General features: G+C 40.8%; 3 protein-coding genes across 3 annotated transcripts; all 3 read right to left on the reverse strand.

Moving 5' to 3' along the window:
* Positions 1–1,982: 1,982 nt before the first annotated feature.
* LOC141907638 (uncharacterized) lies at positions 1,983–3,979 on the reverse strand. Its single transcript, XM_074797351.1, has 4 exons — positions 3,771–3,979; positions 3,370–3,586; positions 2,823–2,929; positions 1,983–2,384 (listed from the first exon to the last, which is right to left on the reverse strand). The coding sequence occupies exons 1-4, from the start codon at positions 3,874–3,876 to the stop codon at positions 2,182–2,184; spliced, it is 633 nt and encodes a 210-aa protein (XP_074653452.1). The 5' UTR covers positions 3,877–3,979; the 3' UTR covers positions 1,983–2,181.
* A 5,076-nt stretch (positions 3,980–9,055) lies between these two features.
* LOC141907119 (NACHT and WD repeat domain-containing protein 2-like) lies at positions 9,056–19,168 on the reverse strand. The gene is made up of 11 exons (XM_074796690.1): positions 19,054–19,168; positions 17,767–17,855; positions 17,044–17,160; positions 16,558–16,686; positions 15,894–16,083; positions 15,487–15,610; positions 14,995–15,108; positions 14,590–14,696; positions 11,184–13,829; positions 10,758–10,946; positions 9,056–10,401 (listed from the first exon to the last, which is right to left on the reverse strand). Exons 1-11 carry the CDS (start codon positions 19,166–19,168, stop codon positions 9,056–9,058), a joined length of 5,166 nt encoding a protein of 1,721 aa, XP_074652791.1.
* Positions 19,169–20,511: 1,343 nt separating this feature from the next.
* LOC141907121 (uncharacterized) lies at positions 20,512–22,469 on the reverse strand. The gene is made up of 4 exons (XM_074796691.1): positions 22,466–22,469; positions 21,989–22,181; positions 21,483–21,589; positions 20,512–21,403 (listed from the first exon to the last, which is right to left on the reverse strand). The coding sequence occupies exons 1-4, from the start codon at positions 22,467–22,469 to the stop codon at positions 21,183–21,185; spliced, it is 525 nt and encodes a 174-aa protein (XP_074652792.1). The 3' UTR covers positions 20,512–21,182.
* Positions 22,470–23,711: the final 1,242 nt, after the last annotated feature.

Consider the following 23,711-nt stretch of genomic DNA (forward strand, 5'->3'; position numbering starts at 1 on the left):
ACCCCTCACCAACCCACACACATACAGCATTATAGGTTTCTCAAAATCATAGTGCCACGCTCGGAATGATGTAAAACCTACCGTTGTATCCAGTAACAGAAGATATATCCACAATCAGTATCCATAAACACAGGATATTAACTGCTAATATTCGTCCACTCCGTATAACAATGAAATCATACATCTTGCGGCAATATATAGACATAGAAGTTTGAGAGAGACTCAAAGAGGAGGATTGGGAACTACACGGTTGAGCTACTGTTATATATACACGTATAGATTGTTTTTGTCGATATGAGAAGTGGCGAACACGTCACGTGTTATCATTTATTAATAAACGCTGTTTGCACAAGACTTCAGTCCCGTAACCTCTTTTGCCGTGACACCATTCAAAAATCAATATTGAGTTGACACCATTTTTTGTCACCCCTATATGTGGGTGTTAATGAGGCCAATAGCTGCTGACCCCAATCTGTGGTTAAAGGTGAAGATGTCAAACTGTGACATGTCGCACCATCTCACCGGTCAAACTGCGACATACCGCACCATCTCACCGGTCAAATTGCGACATGTCGCACCATCTCACCGGTCAAACTGTGACATACCGCACCATCTCACCGGTCAAACTGTGACATGCCGCACCATCTCACCGGTCAAACTGTGACATGCCGCACCATCTCACCGGTCAAACTGCAACATGCCGCACCATCATTTAGAGATGATTTCCATTTTTTGACCAACTATAAAAAATTGAAATTTACTCCGTAATGATAACTAGAATTGATGACAGGAAACCGATATAACGATTCTTCTTCTTAAATACCCCAACAAGAACAATCTATAATACAATATTTGTCAGTCTCAGGTGAAGGGTTCTACATTAAATTTCGGTGAGGGGGGAAGCCCCTCATTATGTAAGGCCCTGCGTGTCTGTACCAGTATACCCGTAGAGTACACGAAACCTCTGTCAGTCTCAAGAGAATGATTGTACATTACATTTCTATTGGATATAACTACATTGTATTATTGTAGTATAATACTCTTTATAGGGGCTCTTTTCTAAAAATGTCCTTGTTTTTAGTCCCAACCTGTGGTTATAGGTTATATATCAGTTGTTTCATGTCAATGAATATCAGAATCGCCAAACCGTTACATCTCACTGATCACACTGTCACACGTCACGAATTGAATCTGCACTCAAATCAAGGAGCTTTGAGAATTAATAGCTTTATTAAGCTTTTTTATTCAAAGTTATTATTTCAACAAAACTAAAATTCAGAAGTTAGTACAATAAATATTACATTTGATACAAATATATTGAGTATAAAATCCGATGAAGTTTATGAAATTAATGACATTCAAATGACGTCATCAAATCAGTAAAATATTTATACATCTATTTTACGGCCTGAACTGATACAATGTATTTTTAATACAATATACTATATAACGTATTTACAATGTAATTATCCCGCATTATCCATATATGTATTACGATAGGTAGAACACTATATCCGTGTTGACGCGATGAGGAGAGAATCCCACAATGATAATAAAAAGTCCGAAAATGAAACTTCGAGATAGTAGTTTATTTCAACGTTTCGACTATATCCTAATAGTCATCTTCAGGAATAACATTATTCCTGAAGATGACTATTAGGATATAGTCGAAACGTTGAATAAACTACACTAGCTCAAGGAATACAGTATTCCTGAAGATGACTATTAGGATATAGTCGAAACGTTGAATAAACTACACTAGCTCAAGGAATACAGTATTCCTGAAGATGACTATTAGGATATAGTCGAAACGTTGAAATAAACTACTATCTCGAAGTTTCATTTTCGGACTTTTTATTATCATTGTGGGATTCTCTCCTCATCCATATATGTACCTTATGTACCTGTGCATATATCTACAAAATTTATCAGAAGTCAATCAATTTATTCTATATCAAGTTCAGATATAAATTCTATGAACCAAAATCAAATGTATTTACTACAAAATAAATGAATTCTAAAGTCAAGAAAGGACGTAAATCAGATATTTTTCTCATATATTAAGTTTAGCAGTAAACAGTACATTCACTCAATATACCATGAAATAATACAAGAGAGTATTAACAAACCCGTAAAATCTTTACAACCCGTATCATGCATATTGTAAAATGCATGGATGAATCAATATTTAGAATCATAAGATGGAGGAGGGGCACCGTAGTAGTTAGCTGGTGGAGGCGGTGCACCCGCTGGCGGATAGGGGGCGTTGTTTTGTGGACCACCGTACGGATTATTCGGATAGGGGGCGTTGTTCTGGGGACCGCTGTACGCATTATGCGCTGCAGCTCCCCCGTACACTACTGTTGACGAGGCTGGTCCATTCACTGAAATGAAGTAATTTGGAAACTGATTATTTTCGGTACATACTAGTTATCATATATTAGTTAATTCTAGTGGTACCTTTTTTAAAATCCATCTGCAATTTGGCTAAAATCGATAAGAGCTTTGATTCACCCGTTTTAAATCTTTCCGTATTCACTAGTGTAATATTAGCTCTAGTTTGCTTTGCTTTGATATTTGTTTAGTTTATAATTGTTTAAATCATGTATAATACCCCGAGTTTGTTTCATACTAATTATGGTCCATTTGTTCTGGATTATGTGCGTATACCTCATAATTTTGTTCGAATTTCATTTGTGTTTTCATGAAGATGAATATCAAGGATAAATTCAAAATGTCAAGTAAACTCTGCGCTAGTTCGGTTTTTATTTATTCCTTCAAAGTGCGATATTCTTTATTTTACATCATGACTGATTGATTACCTTGATTAAACATTTGCTGTCGTTTTTTGAACCAACACATACAACCAACGATCACACAAATAAGTATCACACCTGCTACCACTGCTGGTACTATAATCTTCGTTAAACTAAAGAATAAAAAGATAAAGATAAACTATTTATCTGATAAAAACTGGCTCCAGTTCCACAGTTCAGGATCTAGTTCTGTAGGTTCAGAACTCGTAGAACTGAGTCCAGCAACTGTAGAAGTGTGTACAGAACTGTGATGCCGAGTCCAGAACTGTGGAACTGGATCCAGAACTGTGGAACTTGATCTAGATTTATGGAACTGAGTCCAGAACTGTGGAACTGGACCCAGAACTGTGGAACTGGATCCAGAACTGTGGAACTGGATCCAGAACTGTGGAACAAGGTCCTGACCTGGCGTCTCATATCAACCATGATTTAAACATGGTAAACATGATTCAAACATCCATTAAACTGGATCCAGAACTGTGGAACAAGGTCCTGACCTGGCGTCTCATATCAACCATGATTTAAACATGTTAAGTCAATAAATGATATATACTTAGTTTTGCCACATTCACTTTTAGCGTTAGATGGCGCTGGTTGATTATCGATCTCATCTATTCTGTCCACTTCTCTAACGCAGCAATATTTTATCATTTTTGTATCGTCGAATATGTCTTTCCTTCCGCAACAGAATTCCCGACCAGTGCAATAATCAGCATCAAACCAGTATCCATCTTCACCGCTACCAGAACAGAATGCCGTACATACAGTCCCTGTAAACAGACGTGAAACCCTCATTACTGCCAACCAGTCGTCATCCTGGGTTCCATTCTAAACCCCCAATTACAAAATAGGATTGGTCTTGAATAGCCACACTGCATCCCCTCACCCACACTGCACACCCTCACTCACCCCTCACCCAATTCAGTGTCACACTCGGAATGACGTAAAACCTACCGTTGTATCCAGTAACAGAAGATATATCCACAATCAGTATCCATACAATTAAACACACGAAATTAACTGCTAATATTCGCCGTAGTTTAACAGTGAAATTATACATTTTTGATCACAGATATTGTGTAGTGAGGCACTGAACACTCAGTAAGTATAGCCGCTGTAAGCAGTCGCTGATCGAGACACTGCAGCTGGTGATATTACAGTCATACACGGTTTCTATATTTGTAATGATAAACACACGGCATGCACAAAGCGGCCTTCCATATATTCAGTGTACAAATATGGTCTTATTGTGTTTTTACCGTGTGCAATTTTTATACAAAACAAACAACGTTCAAGGGTCGACAACTGTCGACTTTTAAATAAAGTAGGACACCTATAGAAAACCGCCACACCACACTGAAGGAGGCCGTGGAACCGGTTCACAATTTTTGTAAAAAATTATCAAGATATGAATAAAGTGACTTTCATATCTTGATACTTTATTTACAAAAATTGACACCATTTTTGGCAACTTAGTTAGGGAAACATGATTCCACATTTAAATGCGACGATTAAAAATACAATACCGGATTCCGTAGAGAAAAGCAATGCCCTCGAAACTTCCGAACTGAAAAAATGTACACGTCTAATTATTTTTTTTTGAGTCGAGTACATGTTCAAACGATCGTAGCAGTCGATGACCTTGGATTTTTCTGCCAGGCTTGTTGTGAAGAAGCTGCTGATGACATCACGGGTATATGTTAGTACCGTTTGACTGTAACCGAAATAACCGTGAATCCTAGTTCCATTAGATCGACAATAAATGGATACTTAGTCGTTTTCTTATAATAAGATACATTTTCATTTATTGATTTCAACAAAACAAAATATTCCACAATTTTACAATACATACATGATATGCATATTTATCTAAACTAACAATAAAATATAATTTTAAAGGATTTTAAGATTCATTACAAAATGTAAAATCTTCAGTCGCCGAAGGACTGAAGGAATCCCATACATGGATGCTAATAACATGGAGGCACATTCATGTGTAATTTATTTGATCATGCTGTTTATAGAAAGTCGTACAGCGACTGCATAGACTTATGGAGGTAGGTAGCATATCTAACTGACATCACTCACATTAACTCAATACGAAATATCGTATATTGTAACTGGTATATCGTATGTTGTTTATTGTATAAGACACGCTTGAGAACCTCGTTTACCCATCACGACAGACGACAACCGTCCAACCGTCTTTAAACCGACTACACGTCTGTCCTGCTGATCTGAAACAGCTGCTGGTGCTGCTGCTGCGGGCTTCACTGATGATAACATTACCACTACGGTAGCGGGTGGGGTCAAGGTCACTGTGACGTCACGTTCATCCTGGCTATGATTGGTCGATTGTTGTTGCGGTAGACTCGGTAAGCGCCGTAGACGGTCAAACTGCGACAGGTCGCACATCTCGCCTGTGACATGTAATCATGTGGATCGTCAGGTTGTGTATGACGTCATTTAAACAACAACCAGTCATTTAGAGATGAATTCCATTTTTGACCAACTATAAAAAATTGAAATTTACTCCGTAATGATAACTAGAATTGATGACAGGAAACCGATATAACGATTCTTCTTCTTAAATACCCCAACAAGAACAGCCTATAATAAAATATTTGTCAGTCTCGGGTGAAGGGTTCTACATTAAATTTCGGTGAGGGGGGACGCCCCTCATTATGTAAGGCCCTGCGTGTCTGTACCAGTATACCCGTATAGTATACGAAACCTCTGTCAGTCTCGAGAGAATGATTGTACATTACATTTCTATTGGATATAACTACATTGTATTATTGTAGTATAATACTCTTTATAGGGGCTCTTTTCTAAAAATGTCCTTGTTTTTAGTCCCAACCTGTGGTTATAGGTTATATATCAGTTGTTTCATGTCAATGAATATCAGAGACGCCAAACCGTTACATCTCACTGATCACACTGTCACATGTCACGAATTGAATCTGCACTCAAATCAAGGAGCTTTGAGAATTAATAGTTTTATTAAGCTTTTTTATTCAAAGTTATTATTTCAACAAAACTAAAATTCAGAAGTTAGTACAATAAATATTACATTTGATACAAATATATTGAGTATAAAATCCGATGAAGTTTATGAAATTAATGACATTCAAATGACGTCATCAAATCAGTAAAATATTTATACATCTATTTTACGGCCTGAACTGATACAATGTATTTTTAATACAATATACTATATAACGTATTTACAATGTAATTATCCCGCATTATCCATATATGTACCTTATGTACCTGTGCATATATCTACACAATTTATCAGAGGTCAATCAATTTATTCTATATAAAGTTCAGATATAAATTCTATGAACCAAAATCAAATGTATTTACTACAAAATAAATGAATTCTAAAGTCAATGAAGGACGTAAACCAGATATTTTTCTCATATATTAAGTTTAGCAGTAAACAGTACATTCATTCAATATACCATGAAATAATACAAGACAGTATTAACAAACCCGTAAAATCTTTACAACCCGTATCATGCATATTGTAAAATGCATGGATGAATCAATGTTTAGAATCATAAGATGGAGGAGGGGCACCGTAGTAGTTAGCTGGTGGAGGTGGTGCACCCGCTGGCGGATAGGGGGCGTTGTTCTGAGGACCAATGTACGGATTATTCGGATAGGAGGCGTTGTTCTGAGGACCCCCGTACGGATTATTCGGATAGGGGGCGTTGTTTGGAGGACCTCCATAGTAGTTTGTCGGTGGAGGTGGTGCACTCGCTGGTGGATAGGGGGCGTTGTTCTGGGGACCGCTGTATGCATTATGCGCTGGAACTCCCCCGTACACTACCGTTGACGAGGCTGGTCCATTCGCTGAAATGAAGTAATTTGGAAATTGATTATTATCGGTACATTCTAGTTAGTAATTATATATTATTTAATTCTAGTGGTACCTTTTTTTTAAATTCATCTGCAATTTGGCTAAAATCGATAAGAGCTTTGATTCACCCGTTTTAAATCTTTCCGTATTCACTAGTGTACTATTAGCTCTAGTTTGCTTTGCTTTGATATTTGTTTAGTTTATAATTGTTTAAATCATGTATAATACCCCGAGTTTGTTTCATACTAATTATGGTCCATTTGTTGTGGATTATGTGCGTATACCTCATAATTTTGTTCGAATTTCATTCGTGTTTTCATGAAGATGAATATCAAGGATAAATTCAAAATGTCAAGTAAACTCTGCGCTAGTTCGGATTTTATTTATTCCTTCAAAGTGCGATATTCTTTATTTTACATCATGACTGATTGATTACCTTGATTAAACATTTGCTGTCGTTTTTTGAACCAACACATACAACCAACGATCACACAAATAAGTATCACACCTGCTACCACTGCTGGTACTATAATCTTCGTTAAACTAAAGAATAAAACGATAAGGATAAACTATTTATCTGATGAAAACAGGCTCCAGTTCCACGGTTCAGGATCTAGTTCAGGTTTGAGTCCAGCAACTGTAGAAGTGTGTACAGAACTGTGATGCCGAGTCCAGAACTGTGGAACTGGATCCAGAACTGGGGAACAAGGTCCTGACCTGGCGTCTCATATCAACCATGATTTAAACATGTTAATTCAATAAATGATATATACTTAGTTATGCCACATTCACTTTTAGCGTTAGATGGCGCTGGTTGATTATCGATCTCATCAATTCTGTCCACTTCTCTAACGCAGCAATATTTTATCATTGAATCGTCGAATGTGTCTTTCCTTCCGCAACAGAATTCCCGACCAGTGCAATATTCAGCATCGAACCAGTATCCATCTTCACCGCTACCAGAACAGAATGCTGTACATTCGTTCCCTGTAAACAGTCGTGTAACCCTCATTACTGCCAACCAGTCGTCGTCCTGGGTTCCATTCTAAACCCCCCAATTACAAAATAGGATTGGTCTTGAATTTTCGCTATGGTTATGATTTATTATGATCGGGCCTTTGCAACGTACCTGTTAATGTACACAGCACCCCTCACCAACCCACACAACATACCCTCAATCAGTTACACCTAGCACCTCCTCAACCACCCAACAACATACCTTCATCCACACACTGCATCCCCTCACCCACACACTGCATCCCCTCACCCACACACTGCATCCCCTCACCCACACACTGCATCCCCTCACCCACACTGTGCACACCCTCACTCACCCCTCACCCAATTCAGTGTCACACTCGGAATGATGTAAAACCTACCGTTGTATCCAGTAACAGAAGATATATCCACAATCAGTATCCATACAATTAAACAAACGAAATTAACTGCTAATATTCGCCGTAGTTTAACAGTGAAATTATACATTTTTGATCACAGATATTGTGTAGTGAGGCACTGAACACTCAGTAAGTATAGCCGCTGTAAGCAGTCGCTGATCGAGACACTGCAGCTGGTGATATTACAGTCATACACGGTTTCTATATTTGTAATGATAAACACACGGCATGCACAAAGCGGCCTTCCATATATTCAGTGTACAAATATGGTCTCATTGACCGTCTGCAATACAAAACAAACAAAGTTCAACAGTTCACTATATTACCATTTTTGTTTACTTGAAATAAAGTAGGACACCTATAGGAAAACCGCCACACCACACTGCAGGAGGCCGTGGAAACTGAAAAAATGTACACGTCTAATTATTATTATTTTAGTCGAGTACATGTTCAAACGATCGTAGCAGTCGATGACCTTGGATTTTTCTGCCAGGCTTGTTGTGAAGGAGCTGCTGATGACATCACGGGTATATGTTAGTACCGTTTGACTGTAACCGCAATAACTGTGAATCCTAGTTCCATTAGATCGACAATAAATGGATACTTAGTCGTTTTTTTTATAATAAGGTACATTTTCATTAATTGATTTCAACAAAACAAAATATTCCACAATTTTACAATACATACATGATATGCACATTTATCTAAACTAACAATAAAATATAATTTTAAAGGATTTTAAGATTCATTACAAAATGTAAAATCTTAAGTCGCCGAAGGACTGAAGGAATCCCATACATGGGTGCTAACAACATGGAGGCACATTCATGTGTAGTTTATTTGATCATGCTGTTTATAGAAAGTCGTACAGCGACTGCATAGACTAATGGAGGTAGGTAGCATATCTGACTGACATATCTCACATTACCTCAATACGAAATATCGTATATCGTAACTGGTATGTCGTATGTTGTTTATTGTATAAGACACGCTTGAGAACCTCGTTTACCCATCACGACAGACGACAATCGTCCAACCGACTTTAAACCGACTACACGCCTGTCCTGCTGATCTGAAACAGCTGCTGCTGCTGCGGGCTTCACTGATGATAACATCTCCACAACGGTAGCGGGTGGGGTCAAGGTCACTGTGACGTCACGTTCATCCTGGCTATGATTGGTCGATTGCTGTTGTTGTAGACTCGGTAAGCGCCGTAGACGCGACTGCCAGCCGTTCTGTTGCGAGTCTACAAGCGTGAACGCCATCACGCGGCCATCTTCCGAACCAATCAGAATCGTCTGCTCGTCTTGCGCCATAACGATACAGGTGGCGCGACCGTGCACGTCTATTTCCGCTACCGTTTGATAATCCGTTAATCGCAAAGCTTGTACCGTTAATCCACCGGTGGCTATGAACAGTACGAACTTATCCTTAGCTATAATCGGTAAACCTACAGCGCCTCTATAGTCGATTTTATGAACTATTTCATCCCGCCAGACGTCGTAAATATTCAATTCGCGATCGACGATAAATTTACCGTTAGACGAAATTCGTAAATCGTTAACGTCCGAATTCACTTTCATAAAACGACGACATTTTTTGATGACCGCGTCACGCGACGGGTTCCAGATGAAAGCGGTTTTCGGCGCGCGCAGGTTCGGCTCGATGGCTCCGTCGACGAATTTCAGACGCGAGGAAATCTTTGCGAACACGACTAAAACCAATTCGGTGTCGACACCTAGCGGTTTGGCTTTGAGAATTTTCTCGCCGAAAATCGTAGCGTTCTCGTCGAAATCGGCGACATCTTGCTTGCAAAGTGGAAGGTGCTGATCGCCGTTGACGCCGATATCGAAAGCGTAAACGTTGGGCGTATCCCCTCTAGACAGGGTCTCCAGGACAAGGTAATCGGTATTCGTTAGAAACGGTTCGGATATCAGCTCCATACAGCCTAACGTTACAGATTTCACTCTGTTCGGTTCAGGGTATAGTTCGAGCACGTGCGCGGTGATCGACGCGGCCGAGTTGGTATTCGATGCTTTACTGATGAGAACTATTCTACTTCCGTCGTCGCTGAATATGACCTGTTCGCGTCTACACGTCAGCTTAGCCGAATAAACGATCTGATCCCGCGATAAATCCCACAGGTGGAGCCCCTCTCCTAAACTATTCGTCACCAGGAAATTGCCGTCCGGTGACATCGACACCGCCTGCTCGCCGACTATGTGTTTCAAATTCGGCGTGCCCGTTTTCAAATCTAGTGGCACCCTCTGGCGGCGCAATTCGTCCTCCGAACACGCAACGGCTGTACCAGTCGCGTCACCTTGAAGAAAGAGAGAATGAGTTCGTAAATTAACTGAATACAAGAGAATCACAATGAAGTTTCAGACGCACAATCAGAACTACCTTCAAGTTATTAGATTGTCTTTAGAACCTATGGAGTTATACTACAAGATAGAATCAATATGGAAGCCGTGGCGGTTCAACCAGAAACATTAGGGGCCAGTTGCACACCTATGACTTAAACCTAAGACCAGTCTGAGACTATCTAAGTTCTGAGCTTATCTTATTATTTAAAATCTAAGACCTCTTTGGACTCAGACTCCCGACATACAAACTGGGTGCAAGACCGTATCACCAGCAGATACGTCTGCTATAGCTGGTCGGATGGTTACTTACCGACCATGATATCAGTAATTGGTACATTCAACACGTGTAATCTACTATCCATTTCATCCGATATTTTATCCAGATTCCACACTTGTAAACAGTTATCGCTCGACACCGATACGATTTTGTTGTAAAGACGAGAGGCGTGGATTTGCTGCATCGGCGCAAATGACGGCTTCAACGACCAAACCAGCGAACCTAGAAAATATATATATCTATATATATATACAATATTACATGTTTTATATCAATATTCGAAATATTTCACCTAGGCGAATATCATTTCAGAAAATATAAGATTTTAAGTCCTTTCGTCATTTTGATAAGTCATAAACATAGCGATCGTTCATACAAAGTCTCAAACGGTCACTGTGTTATTTTTGTACGTAGATTTTTACTTTCAAAATATTTCAGTAATCTGGGATGACAACTCACAATCGATAACTCTCCATGCCAACAGGAACCCGTCTCTAAGGGCAACGATTAGAGTCTCGTTAAAGTTGAAGTCGGCCGATAGATATTTCGATTGGGGGTCGATGAGTTTCGGAAGGGAGTTGTAAACTCTCGAACCATCTTTACTGACCACATCGACAACTCGTAACTCAGTTCCGGTCGATAGTAACACGTACGACTCATCTTTGGGCGCCATGCGGGCCATATTGACTCTACATTCTAATTCAGCTACGAACGATACTTTCTCACGGTCGGTGTACTGGTAGCGACACCTATATATAGTAGTTCTATGTTTACTCGTGTAGATTACAATGGCGTCCTTATCGCTCTGACGGATGATAATACTACAAGGCGGACGGACTTCATCCGGGACTTTAAACGTTTTGATGATTTTATAATTATCGAGGTTGTGATAGAGTATCAACGTTCCGCTGTTACACACCATTATATCACCGTCGTCGCTAAGCGCGCAGATTTTCGCCTCGTACTGAAAACGATGACGTAGTTTGCCGGAGTGAGCCTCTATTATTATCGGACCTTTCGACGTTATACCCTGCACGACCAACGCTATCTGATCACGTGATATATCCAAATGCGTAACGTCACCGCCGTATTGACGTAAATTAACGCTGACGATGAAATTCCCGATTTCGGCGTCGTAAACGCATATCGTATCGTCCGTAGTAACGACGTAAATATTGTACGTCAAAAATGACGTATTGTAAACGTAACCCATAGCGGTACGTAGATCTTGTTGCGGTTCACCGCTGTCGACGTTCCAACGTCTGATCGTTGATTCGTGCGGTATTTTCAAGATGATATATTCGGTATCGGCGGTGGTGTGAATACAGTTGACGTCGACTTCGTTAGACGGATTAATGTGGGGTTCGAACACGTGTTGAAGCGGACCGCCGGGCGCCTGGTAACACTGATACGCCGGTACTAAAGCGCATTGTTTACCCGCTGCTAGGTAACACGCTTCGACTAGTCGTAATATTTTCGGATAGAGCGGACAATATTTCAGTAATCTGCCGATGATTTCCACGCACATTTTCTCCGGGTCGCGGTTGATAGTGGATTCAGCTAGCTGTAGCGTGTCGGCCAGTAGTTTAGTCTCGTCTGTAACGTGAAGCTGGAAGTCGGTGAGGATGTTATGTAGAGATGTGGCTCTCAGTTTCGAGTAGAGGAATTCATAGTTAAACAGTACTTCATCCTCCAGTTCCTCAACTCGCCCGCTCTCATTCAGGTGGTACGGTAACATGTTCAATTTACGGAAATTGAAACGAACCGACGTCGAATTTTCGCCGTCAGAAAACCTCAACGGTTGCGACGATACTTTACGATCGGCAACGCCCTCTTGCGACTGCAATTCGAATCTGATCACGTGATTGTCGCTATAGGTGAACGGTTTTTCGCGTCCGTCGCTCCAAACGCCCAACAGATAGTCGGCGATATTCGAATGGACAAGCCGACGAAAATTCTTGTCCGCTAAATAGCGTTGACTGGTGACGTTGATGAATTCCTGATGGTACCAGTAAACGGCCAGAACCCCGTTAGCCTCTCTCTCCACCAGATACGTGTCTATATCTGAACGTATTCGTGTCCATAGCGACGGCGGAATACGTCGTATCGGTGGCAACCAGTACGTGTATATACTGTTGAGAACGTCGTCGTCAAGCGATAATAAATCTTCAACTTCCGAATCGGAAAGACCGTTACGCGAAGCGGTGATGTAGGCTAGAGCGTGTTTTACCACGTGACCGTCGTGTCTCGACTCGAGACGGTCTAATAGTTTACCGATACTGTCAGGTACAGTTGCGGCCAACGTGTCGGACATGTGAACTTTAGTGTAGGAATTCCAGTCGTAAACTTCATCGAACACAAGTTTCAGAAACAAAGGGACGCTACATTTCATAAAGGCGCAGCCGACCACGTAAACCTGATGCGACGTCAGTTGTCTGTTGTGTTCTCTCAACCACAGTTTCAATATATCCGTACATTTGATATGACTTAACGGACTCAGTTCGATGAACGTGCTCGTGTCCCGTATCTTCTCTTTCAACCGTTGCATCATGTGACTATCGTCATCGGACAGCGTCGTTACGATGACTTTCACGTTTTTGCCAAGCGACGACGGTAACCAGTCTAAACGATGAGCATTGTTACCGGGTGATAATTGATTTAAAGCGTCGAGATATAGAACGAGCGGGAAGCGGTGATCGGCGGACAGGATGTTGATGAAACGGTCCCTCAGTTGTCGGTATGTTTTCGGTACCGGTTTCGTATCGAACCCGATCGCGTTAAACTGTTCGCAAAGCGTTTGCAACAATAGATTTATATTGGAACTCTGCAGCGTCGTGCCGATCAGACGTATACAGATAGCGGCGTTCTTACTCAACCACGATGACGTCAGACGGAACGCTTTCGACGTAAACGACGTTTTACCGATTCCGGTTTGACCGTGAACGACCAGCGGATAACGGTGATCACTCCTGACGTATTGAGCTAGTTTATTTAGTTCGTCTTTACGCGCGTGAAAATTATCGGAACGTTCCTTACACTGGATCTGATGTTTTACAATATCTTCCATTAGTGCACTGAGGTGACCCTGTCCAGCACTCTTTACACCTGCAATGGAATACAAATGGAATAATAGGGTAAAATAGTTAGGCTAGACTCGCAAGACAAGTGGTTCTGGACAATTATGTCAAGTGGATCTGGAAGGTGGGCAATGCCAAATGAATCTGGAAGGACACGACGCCTTATGGTTTTGGAAGGGGATGATACTAAGTGGGTCTGGAAGGTGGGCGATTCCAAATGGATCTGGAAGGTTGGCGATACCAAGTGAATCTGGACGGTGGGCGATTCCAAATGGATCTGGAAGGTGGGCGATACCAAGTGAATCTGGAAGGTGGGCGATTCCAAATGGATCTGGAAGGTGGGCGATTCCAAATGGATCTGGAAGGTTGGCGATACCAAGTGAATCTGGAAGGTGGGCGATGCCAAGTGGATCTGGAAGATGAGCAATGCCAAGTGGGTCTGGAAGGTGTGCGATGCCAAGTGGATCTGGAAGGAGGGCGATGCCAAGTGGATCTGGAAGGAGGGCGATGCCAAGTGGGTCTGGAAGGCGGGCGATACCTAGTGAATCTGGAAGGTGGGTGGGCGGTACCTAGTGGGTCTGGAAGGTGGGCGATGCCAAGTGGATCTGGAAGGAGGGCGATGCCAAGTGGGTCTGGAAGGCGGGCGATACCTAGTGAATCTGGAAGGTGGGTGGGCGATACCTAGTGGGTCTGGAAGGTGGGTGGGCGATACCTAGTGGATCTGGAAGGTGGGCGATGCCAAATGCCTGTTTGAACCACTGATTAATTGAATGAGTTGATATTGTTACCTTTATCGATGAGTTGAATGAGTTTTTCAGTGAACTGTGAACAAAAATCGTTTAGATATTCAGTCTGCGCGCGCATACCAACATTACCCGCCCACGTGACCATGTTACTGAAATTGACAAAGATCGATTACTGAACATTAGGTTGGCTCAACTGTGGTAAGACCTTACACTTTTTAAGTGAAGGACAAATTGCATCCGCCCCTTTTAAAACACCCCATCCCCCATGCACCGGGTTGTAAAGGAAACGATAGATTATCAATACAGCCGCACTGATGACTTCAAGGCGATAGATGATCATTGTTTATTGAGCACGTAATCACTGGGGAATTGTGTTTTATCCACTCTGTACCTTCCGCCTTGCAATATTGTAGCTGTAGGAAGGCGAAGAACTCGATTTTTACCAACCTGATGACATTACTGGGAGGAATACTATGCGGAATAACTCTCTCTTTAAGGTTGCGAACGCGCCTTTTAGCATCGGCGTCGATTTCACCTTTACTCTGATCCCAATCTACGTATCTTGAATAGAAACACACAAATAACTCGATTGAAAAATACAAAAAACAAAGAGAAGCTGAAGAAAATCTATATGAGATGCATCTTAAGGGACCGATTTTATAGATCGGGAATCAAAGTTACCCCTAGTGGTAAATCCCCAACACGGGCTCGGTTTTAAAGACTTATCATCAAACTTTACCGTAGTGGTAAGTCATCAACATGGGTTAGGTTTCCTGGGTAGAAAAGTAACCCGTAGGGTAAATCCCTGGGCCAGGTTTCACAGTCTGAAATATCTTTGAAACCGGCACAAAATGATTCGTTTGTATGTCAGAATTATGCGCTAACATTTAATAAGAACCACCCTTAACTACCCATGAGAAACATTATACAGTAACATACTTTTTAATTTTGTCGATGTGAAGATATCGTTCAAGGTCAGTTATTCGACGTGTAAAACAGATAACAGTACCGGCAACGTTGTCCTTGACCTTCGTGATGCCCTCGTGAAGTTCGTTTTCCGTTACTGTAAAATAATTAAAAGATAATTATGAACATTAATCGTTGCCTCGGTTGAAAGGGTGCAGGTGGTTGAGAAGAGTGGTTCACTGGCAGAAAGAGTATGGTTGCCTGATGGGAAGATGGAGGTTCCCAGAGTGAATAGGTAATTGCCAGACTGAAAGGAGGGGTTCCTAGATAACGAGGTTGGGTTGGTCCCTATAGGTAGGAATGGTTCCGGCCTAGGGGACTACTAGTGTCTGAAATCTGTAGATTGTTGTTATTATCTATATGAACAGTAAATAGCCTACCTGAACACGTGTATTTCCTGCTGGTTTGTTGACTCATTAACTTCTGTTCGACACATTGTTTTACAGTGTCAGTGAATACAGTTCTCATGCGCGACTCATCCTTGTACCACCATTCTTTGGGACTCTTCTCGCCCAGTACACTTTTCACTGGTTGTAGTAGGAACTCCGGCGGCAAACTATTCTCATCTTTCTATAATTAATCATTGTCACAATTTGAATTATGAAACATGTTTCAGATGGTCTGCGGTTGATCTAGCGGATCTTACAATCAAGTTAACACCCATCGATTTCAAAATCGAACCCCCTGTTTCGCTCCCGGCAGGTGTGGTGGGTCTGTAAGGGACACTCAATCAGAAAATCAAACAAAATTTACCAACCTAATAAATAACAGGGATAATCCCTATTTTAAGATCAAACACCCACAATAAGAAGAAAAACTAGGAGATAGTCTTACGTTTCAACTCAAATTTATGAGCCATTTCCAGAAATGTATTTTAAAGCCTGTCACTAGACAGTCACGTGTCTATGATGACTAAAAAGACTTAGTATCTTATTTCACATGAGATTGTGACACGTGTCTATTCATTTGTATTACTTGTTTTTGTAAATCATTTCGTATGAATATATCACCATACGTTAGATACGTAATTCAATGTTGTTTTACCTTGTACCACTTGTTGAGTAGATCGACCGACATATCATTATCCTGAATGCAAAGTGTAATGCTCTCAAACTCATCAGCTGGTATTCTATACGGTAACATACGACTCCCATATTTCTCTCCTAACATCAACTGCAACATCAACATCGATACATCTACATAATCATCTTAATAATACTTGGATCTAGTTCAACAGTTGAGGTGGATTAGGCCACAAAACTGATACCCTGTTTCTTCACTCTGTTGAGCTTAGACCCGGCCGGTCGTCTATATACCCTTAACATAACCTTGAAAAAATACGTGATCAAGCTAATCATAACCTTGGAATAATTCAGTCAGATTACTCCAAGCCATAACAGACAAGCTATCATTATTTTCAGCCTTACTCGCGTTGTTAGATATGGTCGAATTTCATTAAAGCGAATAGGAATATAGTTGATAACACAGATGATAAGAAGTACAGAAGCTGTAGCGATTATTTCTACGTACCACGAAGTTCGGCCCTGCGGATAATCTTTGACATTCTTGTATTTGCTTCAAACACAATTCAGTTGTCGTATGATTCTCGCTCGCCTTGGCAGGAATTCCCCACCTCATGTCAACTACCTGTAAACCAACAATGAATAGATTAGACCATCTAGCAGCATCTCCAGCGATTTCATCAAGATGTTCTCCCAAACAGAGACCACAAATTTGATGATTTTATATCAAAAGCAGTTGGAGTGCCCTTTCGAATCATATACTCGTATTCAAACATAAATCTCCCGATTCCCCGTTGAATATCAAACGGACGTTTTTAATTTTAAAAAATCACTTCAAATCTTACTTCATATCATGTTATTATTAATTTGAGATCAGATGTAATGTTTTCTGTCCAATAACTACACACTAGGGACTGTCTCTAGTTTTGGAAGTGGCCAGGGGGACCTCAGTGGCCTTACTGATTTGCGGGGCCGGACGCAGAAAAAAGCTGCTTAGCCTATCCGTGCCCTTATCCATGGTTTAGCTAACTAGCTTAGAATAAGAGGCCGCACGAAAACATTGGTTACAAATAACAGCGTTTTCCTGCGCCCGCCTCAGGTGATCAATCTTATTCTTAATCAGGGCCATCGGTAAAGTTCCGTGCCACCATCTGTCCATCCAATCCCTCCCCTTTCCACCCATCTCCATCCACCCTTCTACTTTCAGTTTGATCGTCAGTAACTCGTTCACCTGGAATTCGAAGCCGTATTTATCTCGGCAATATTTCTTCACTACCGGAAACACGTTTTGCATGGCAGCATTGCGTTCAGCTCGAGTGTCTGAAATTAGAAAAACAAATATGTTAATGAATAATGGTGTTTATTTTCATCCAGTGCGCATTAACACAGACTTATAAAGCTCTGAATAAATAATACAGAATAAACGATAAGATTACTTATACAGCATATTCAAAAAACTTAGTCATCAGGCCATCCTGAATGGTCTGTTAACCGTAACCCGACCGACCCGACTTCAAAGGTACCGAGTGATAACTTTTTTTCGGGATTCATTGAAATGAATTCTATTTTTGATATTGTTTCCATATGAAGAAGGTGATAGATTTGTTTTTTTTTGCCCTAAAATTTTGCAAAAAATATTTCTACCTACCGACTCATCCTTAAAATTTAAGTCGGTGTTTACGGCAAACAGACATTTATTTTAGGATGGCCGTACACAGTTCAATTACAATCTATCCCTTAAATAATGAGACGAGGATAACTATATAGGATAACTATTTATTTGACATTACGAGCTTTCGCTAAAGCTTCATCGAGTGAATGAGAATCTTTATTCTAAACCCGGTTAACGCAGCTACTGTATATGAATCTAACCCTTGATAATGCGCCTAACGCCAGGTTTTTCCAGAGACGGATGTATTTTTGACTTGCAATTGTATAGTAAAGATAAACCCCACAGATACAGCACCATACTCTCTATACAGCCAAATTCCTATAGTTGGTACCCTTACTACAGTCAGGGGCGTAGCCACCGGTGCGACAACTGCAACATATGTCGCACCTATAATTGAAAAACACATTAAGCTAAAACGTCATAATTAACGTTATTCTACTGATAATCGACTGTTCTTCCAGAGGACGGAATGTCTGTATTTTGACTTGCAACTAATACCGGTATTTATCCCAGATACTCTATATATAGCCAAAATCCCAAATCGCCGATATGGGACCCTAACTACCCCTGACCGAGTGTGTGAATAAATATCATTTTTAAAATGGGTTTTTCAGCCTCTTAGATAAATTCATAATACTTCTCGCTTAAATCACGAATGAATTCCGGCAGCGAATTTAATATAGGGGCCTATACTCACGTAGCTTAAAGATTTAGAATAATTTTTCATTCTTCGTGTGTTGTGTGAATTACCCAAGCTTGGCCGTATTCAACGACGTACTATAATATGCAAGGAGTTGTTATCCAAGTTAGATTTGTGGCTATAAAATGTTTGATTATTATTTTTACCTGTGAACGTCGAGCTCAGGAAGACGCGTACGATTTTCGAATGTAGAATTGGCAGATCTTCCAACGGTCTTTGACCTCTGAGGACATCGAGAGGTCCAGTGTCTCCCGACGGCATTCTCGCCCGAGTGAAGATAATCTCTAAACTAAATAGAATAATTCCGATAAGCCTTAACGGTCCATCGCTGCTCCACACATTTCATGTTTACAAAAAAAACAATTCGTCCTCAAAATATAAGCGAATTTGTTGCGAAATTATTTATGAAATCGAGCGAAATATAGTTGGTTTATAAGGTATACTGGATTTTTATTTTGTTTTTGGAAGTAACTGTCAGTCAGCTCGCATACACCATACAGCGCTAAACGTCGATATAGGGTTGGTTTTTGGTGTCTTAATTGAATAAAATCTAAGGCAAACAAAAATTGATACCTTGTTTCTCCGCTCTGCTGAGCTTAAATGTTGACCCGGCCGCCTATCTACCCTATACATTACTTTTTTTTAAAATCGTGATCAATTTTACCATAACAGCCCCGGCCGCTATAGAAATGAACTGTTTATAAATTTTATCATATTTTACAAAAATGACCCGGCCGCTGCGGAGAAACAAGGTATCATTTTTGTTTAGCCTAAGAGAGGGTATTCATTTGACGTTTCGATCCTATCCTATGTTCTGTATTGAATTTGAAAATGTCCCGTATAACCAAATTTAACTCGATTATTTTCTCTTCGTAATTGTAGATTTTTTGTTTATTCGATTCTCAGGGGAAAAAAATCTCGCAAATCTCTCACAGGAAATCTCTAAAATTTCATTCAATCCCGAATCCTTAAAATCACAGTTATGTGAGAAATGAATATAAACAATCTTACAATCATAAATCCACAGTTGTGATAGGAACCACCCGAATAGATATATTCCTCCTATAAAACAATTTTTAGTTAATTCATGAAATCGTGAATTTTTTCAAATCTTTTACATTGTTAGTTCTATTCGATCGAATGAAACTGATGGAGATTTCCGCGACTTACCTACTTTTAACACAGCACGAAGTGTCGTTATTTCAGTACAGATTTAGTCCAGTGGATCCTCCTCAGTAAAACACTATTAGGGCATTATAAACCGCTGTTGCTATTTATGTGTTTCGATAACATGTATTTATATATAAACCCCCCGCGTACGAACACGGGTCAGTACTGGGGTTATTCTCAATCATGAGATAATCCAATGGTCGTCGTCACCGTTAATCCGTTAAATTAATCCCTAACAGATTGACCGCCGTTAGTGCATTTGGACACGTAAATACCGCAGATATATAAAACACGTGAAAACATTTTGAGATCTTATAAAATTTTATTATTATTTCGAGATATAAATAACTTAACGGAGGAATTCCTAAAATCAGAAAGGAAAAAGAGTAATGTTTCCTCGAGTTAATGGTTTATTCGATGCTTTGGACTTTGTTCTAATAGTCGTCTATACAGAGTGACCACTTTCAACGTAATCAATTTACAAATTCCCTGAGCTTTTCCATGTGATTACACAAAATTCCCCCTGAGTGAATCCAAGGAATTTCTAGGTTTTAAAATGATTCAATTCATTAAGTTTTTAAGAATCACATATTGATAAAGAAACACAATAGCGTTCAATAGCATTATCCAAATTCCTTGAGTTTTCCAAGGATTTCCAGGAATTAGTCAAATTTCCTGATATTTTTAAATAGATTTTTCTAATTCCCAGAATTTTCCAGGTCCACCCTGCTTTAGGAAAACTGAGTTTACAAAAATATGCGATATAATACGGTAGAATACAAATACACAAACTAGTTGAAGCAAACTAGGGGTATGACAGTTAAAAATCCAAATATGGGGACCGTTTTAAGGCGTTTTAAAAATTTCTCGGAAAATTGTTTCTTTTTGCATTTTATAAAGATATATGAATGACAAATTCTATAAAGAAAAAATATAGCCATCAAATAGCACTGGAGAACACCAAAATTTCGAAATATTCCGAGGAGGACCCCATACCCCTTCGGTGGCTTCGTACCCTTGACGATTACTTTTGTGCCCTTCAGTACCGTGGTCCCCCACCTTCCAAAATCCTATTATCGGCAATTTTGACTTTTGACTGAAATATTTAGTATTTACTATCATAAGGAGGCGGGGTGCCATAGTTCATTGGTGGAGGTGGTGCACCCGCTGGAGGATAGGGGGCGTTGTTTGGAGGACCTCCATAGTAGTTTGTCGGTGGAGGTGGTGCATTCGCTGGTGGATAGGGGGCGTTGTTCTGAGGGCCGCTGTACGCATTATGCGCTGCAGCTCCCCCGTACACTACTGTTGACGAGGCTGGTCCATTCACTGAAATAAAACAACAAACATACGTAGATGTGTTTAGATAAAAAAACCATGTTCACGTTGGAGGGGTAAATTATAGTACCTTGGTTCATCGCCTTGCGTCGCTTTATAAACCAAAACGCAAAACCACCTAATAGACAGCCAATCACCAGAATACTGACAACCACTGGCACTATGAGAGCAGTATTACTACAAATAAATCAATCATCTTTAACATTGCAAGGATCGTCTGCACGCTTTACTGGTTCTGAGCACCAGGGGGCGTTTCACGGACGAATTGAGGTTTCATTATTATATCATTAATCCTTAACTTCTTGAAACAGAAACAGACCCGGGTTTTAGAAACTGGTGGTATCTAACTAACATTTACTATAGGCCCGCGGTTTCATAGTAAAGGATACGGACTCACTAAGCGGAGACTAAGAGACGTATTAAAGGGGTCATCCCACAATAGATACACCCAAAAATAAAAAGTTCTATGGTCAAATGATCGATGCATCAGGCGTCGAAATATATACTATCTTACTATAGAACCTTTTGGCTAAATCTATTGTCGGATTTGTCTCTCGTTGTTGACAAGCAACATACCTGCTTCCGCAATCGCTTTTCTGAGTTGTTGTTGGTGGATTGTCATGTTGTGGTATCCTATATCCCTCTCTACTGCAACAGTATTTGATGACGTCCCTGCCCGTTCCTCTGCAACAGAATTCCCCATTGGTGCAATATTCAGCGTCGAACCACGTCAAGCCGCTACTAGTACAGAAAGCAGTGCACACAGAGGCTGTGAACACGAGAAATCATTAATAACATATAATTAATTACTGAAGTGAACGTTACCGGGTTCGAACCGTCTTATAGCACGTCGATATCATATTAAACATTTTCCTTACTCATATTCGAACCAACACATTCCCCTCACCCACCTACACAGCATTCCCCTCACCCACCTACACAGCATTCCCCTCACCCACCTACACACAGCATTCCCCTCACCCACCTACACAGCATTCCCCTCACACACCTACACAGCATTCCACTCATCCACCTACACAACATTCCACTCACCCATCTACACAGCATTCCCCTCACCCACCTACACAGCATTCCCCTCACCCACCTACACAGCATTCCCCTCATCCACCTACACACAGCATTCCCCTCACCCACCTACACACAGCATTCCCCTAACCCACCTACACACAGCATTCCCCTCACCCACCTACACACAGCATTCCCCTCACCAACCTACACACAACATTCCCCTCACCCACCTACACACAGCATTCCCCTCACCCACCACACAACATTCCCCTCAGCATTCCCCTCACCCACCTACACAGCATTCCCCTCACCCACCTACACAGCACCCCTCACCCACCATCACAGCACCCCTCACCCATCAACACAACATTCCCCTCACCCATCCACTCACTGCCACAATCAGATTACCTACCATTGTACCCAGTAACAGAGTATATATCCACAATCAGTATCAATCCGATCAAACACACGATCGTATTAGTTTCTGATATTCGCCCGCACATTATTTTAACAGCAGTAAAATCATACATCTTACTCGGCCACATTCAATAGTGATTAACGCTGTGTAGTTCTACTGCGAGACTCGCATCGAAAAACAGTACAACAGCAGGAGCTGCTGTGTTGATGGACGAGTAGTTTTTTGTCGATATGTTTCGTAGATAACAGCGCGGCCTTACTCATTCCTATGCCGGTGTTACAATCAGATATCAACACTGATTATGCCAGGACAACGTTTTTATTTGTCAACTCTTCCAATAACTGGGGCAACTAAATATTAAAACATACACTTATAACCACTAGGAAAAAAAACGACTGGCAGACACTAATAATCGAGAGGACACGACGATGACTCAGAGACTCCGGATTGGGCGTTTTATATACAGAAACCACTCAGTATCCATGACTCATTGACAAATACCGGTGCTGCTGGTCTCCACAGTTAACAGGTCACCGCACTGAGGACCAGGCGGCAAACTTGTATAACAATAACATAACTGAGACAATCGCTCAGTCCATTTAGAGGCAAGGTGCGGGAGGCAGTTGCCCCCAAGAGAAAGTTTGGAAAAGTGTCCTTTGTGCGATGAGGGTGGTGTAGGCGAGTGGAATCGACTCTTGAGAGTTCTGGTCGTGGGTTCGAAACCCAAACATTACCGGGCTAGTGTTCTCGGCCAAGAGACCTATTCATTTTTTTGGTTATATATCAAAATTCCTGGATCCGTCCGTCCGTGCCACTGCCCAGAGAAGCCGTTCGATAGGCCCTGACCGTATG

The sequence above is a fragment of the Tubulanus polymorphus genome, chromosome 6 (genome assembly GCF_964204645.1).
Source record: "Tubulanus polymorphus chromosome 6, tnTubPoly1.2, whole genome shotgun sequence".
Taxonomy (NCBI): domain Eukaryota; kingdom Metazoa; phylum Nemertea; class Palaeonemertea; order Tubulaniformes; family Tubulanidae; genus Tubulanus; species Tubulanus polymorphus.

Coding starts and splice junctions, on each gene's coding strand:
- LOC141907638 (XM_074797351.1), bottom strand. CDS start 3,876: ATGTATAATTTCACTGTTAAACTACGGCGAATATTAGCAGTTAATTTC. Junction 2,930..3,369: donor AGTGAATGTGGCAAAACTAA/GTATATATCATT, acceptor TTTATTCTTTAG/TTTAACGAAGATTATAGTAC. Junction 2,385..2,822: donor ACAGCAAATGTTTAATCAAG/GTAATCAATCAG, acceptor ACTTCATTTCAG/TGAATGGACCAGCCTCGTCA.
- LOC141907119 (XM_074796690.1), bottom strand. CDS start 19,168: ATGCCGTCGGGAGACACTGGACCTCTCGATGTCCTCAGAGGTCAAAGA. Junction 15,611..15,893: donor CAGGAAATACACGTGTTCAG/GTAGGCTATTTA, acceptor ATTATTTTACAG/TAACGGAAAACGAACTTCAC. Junction 10,402..10,757: donor AATTACTGATATCATGGTCG/GTAAGTAACCAT, acceptor TCTTTCTTCAAG/GTGACGCGACTGGTACAGCC.
- LOC141907121 (XM_074796691.1), bottom strand. Junction 21,590..21,988: donor AAAAGCGATTGCGGAAGCAG/GTATGTTGCTTG, acceptor ATTTATTTGTAG/TAATACTGCTCTCATAGTGC. Junction 21,404..21,482: donor ACGCAAGGCGATGAACCAAG/GTACTATAATTT, acceptor GTTTTATTTCAG/TGAATGGACCAGCCTCGTCA.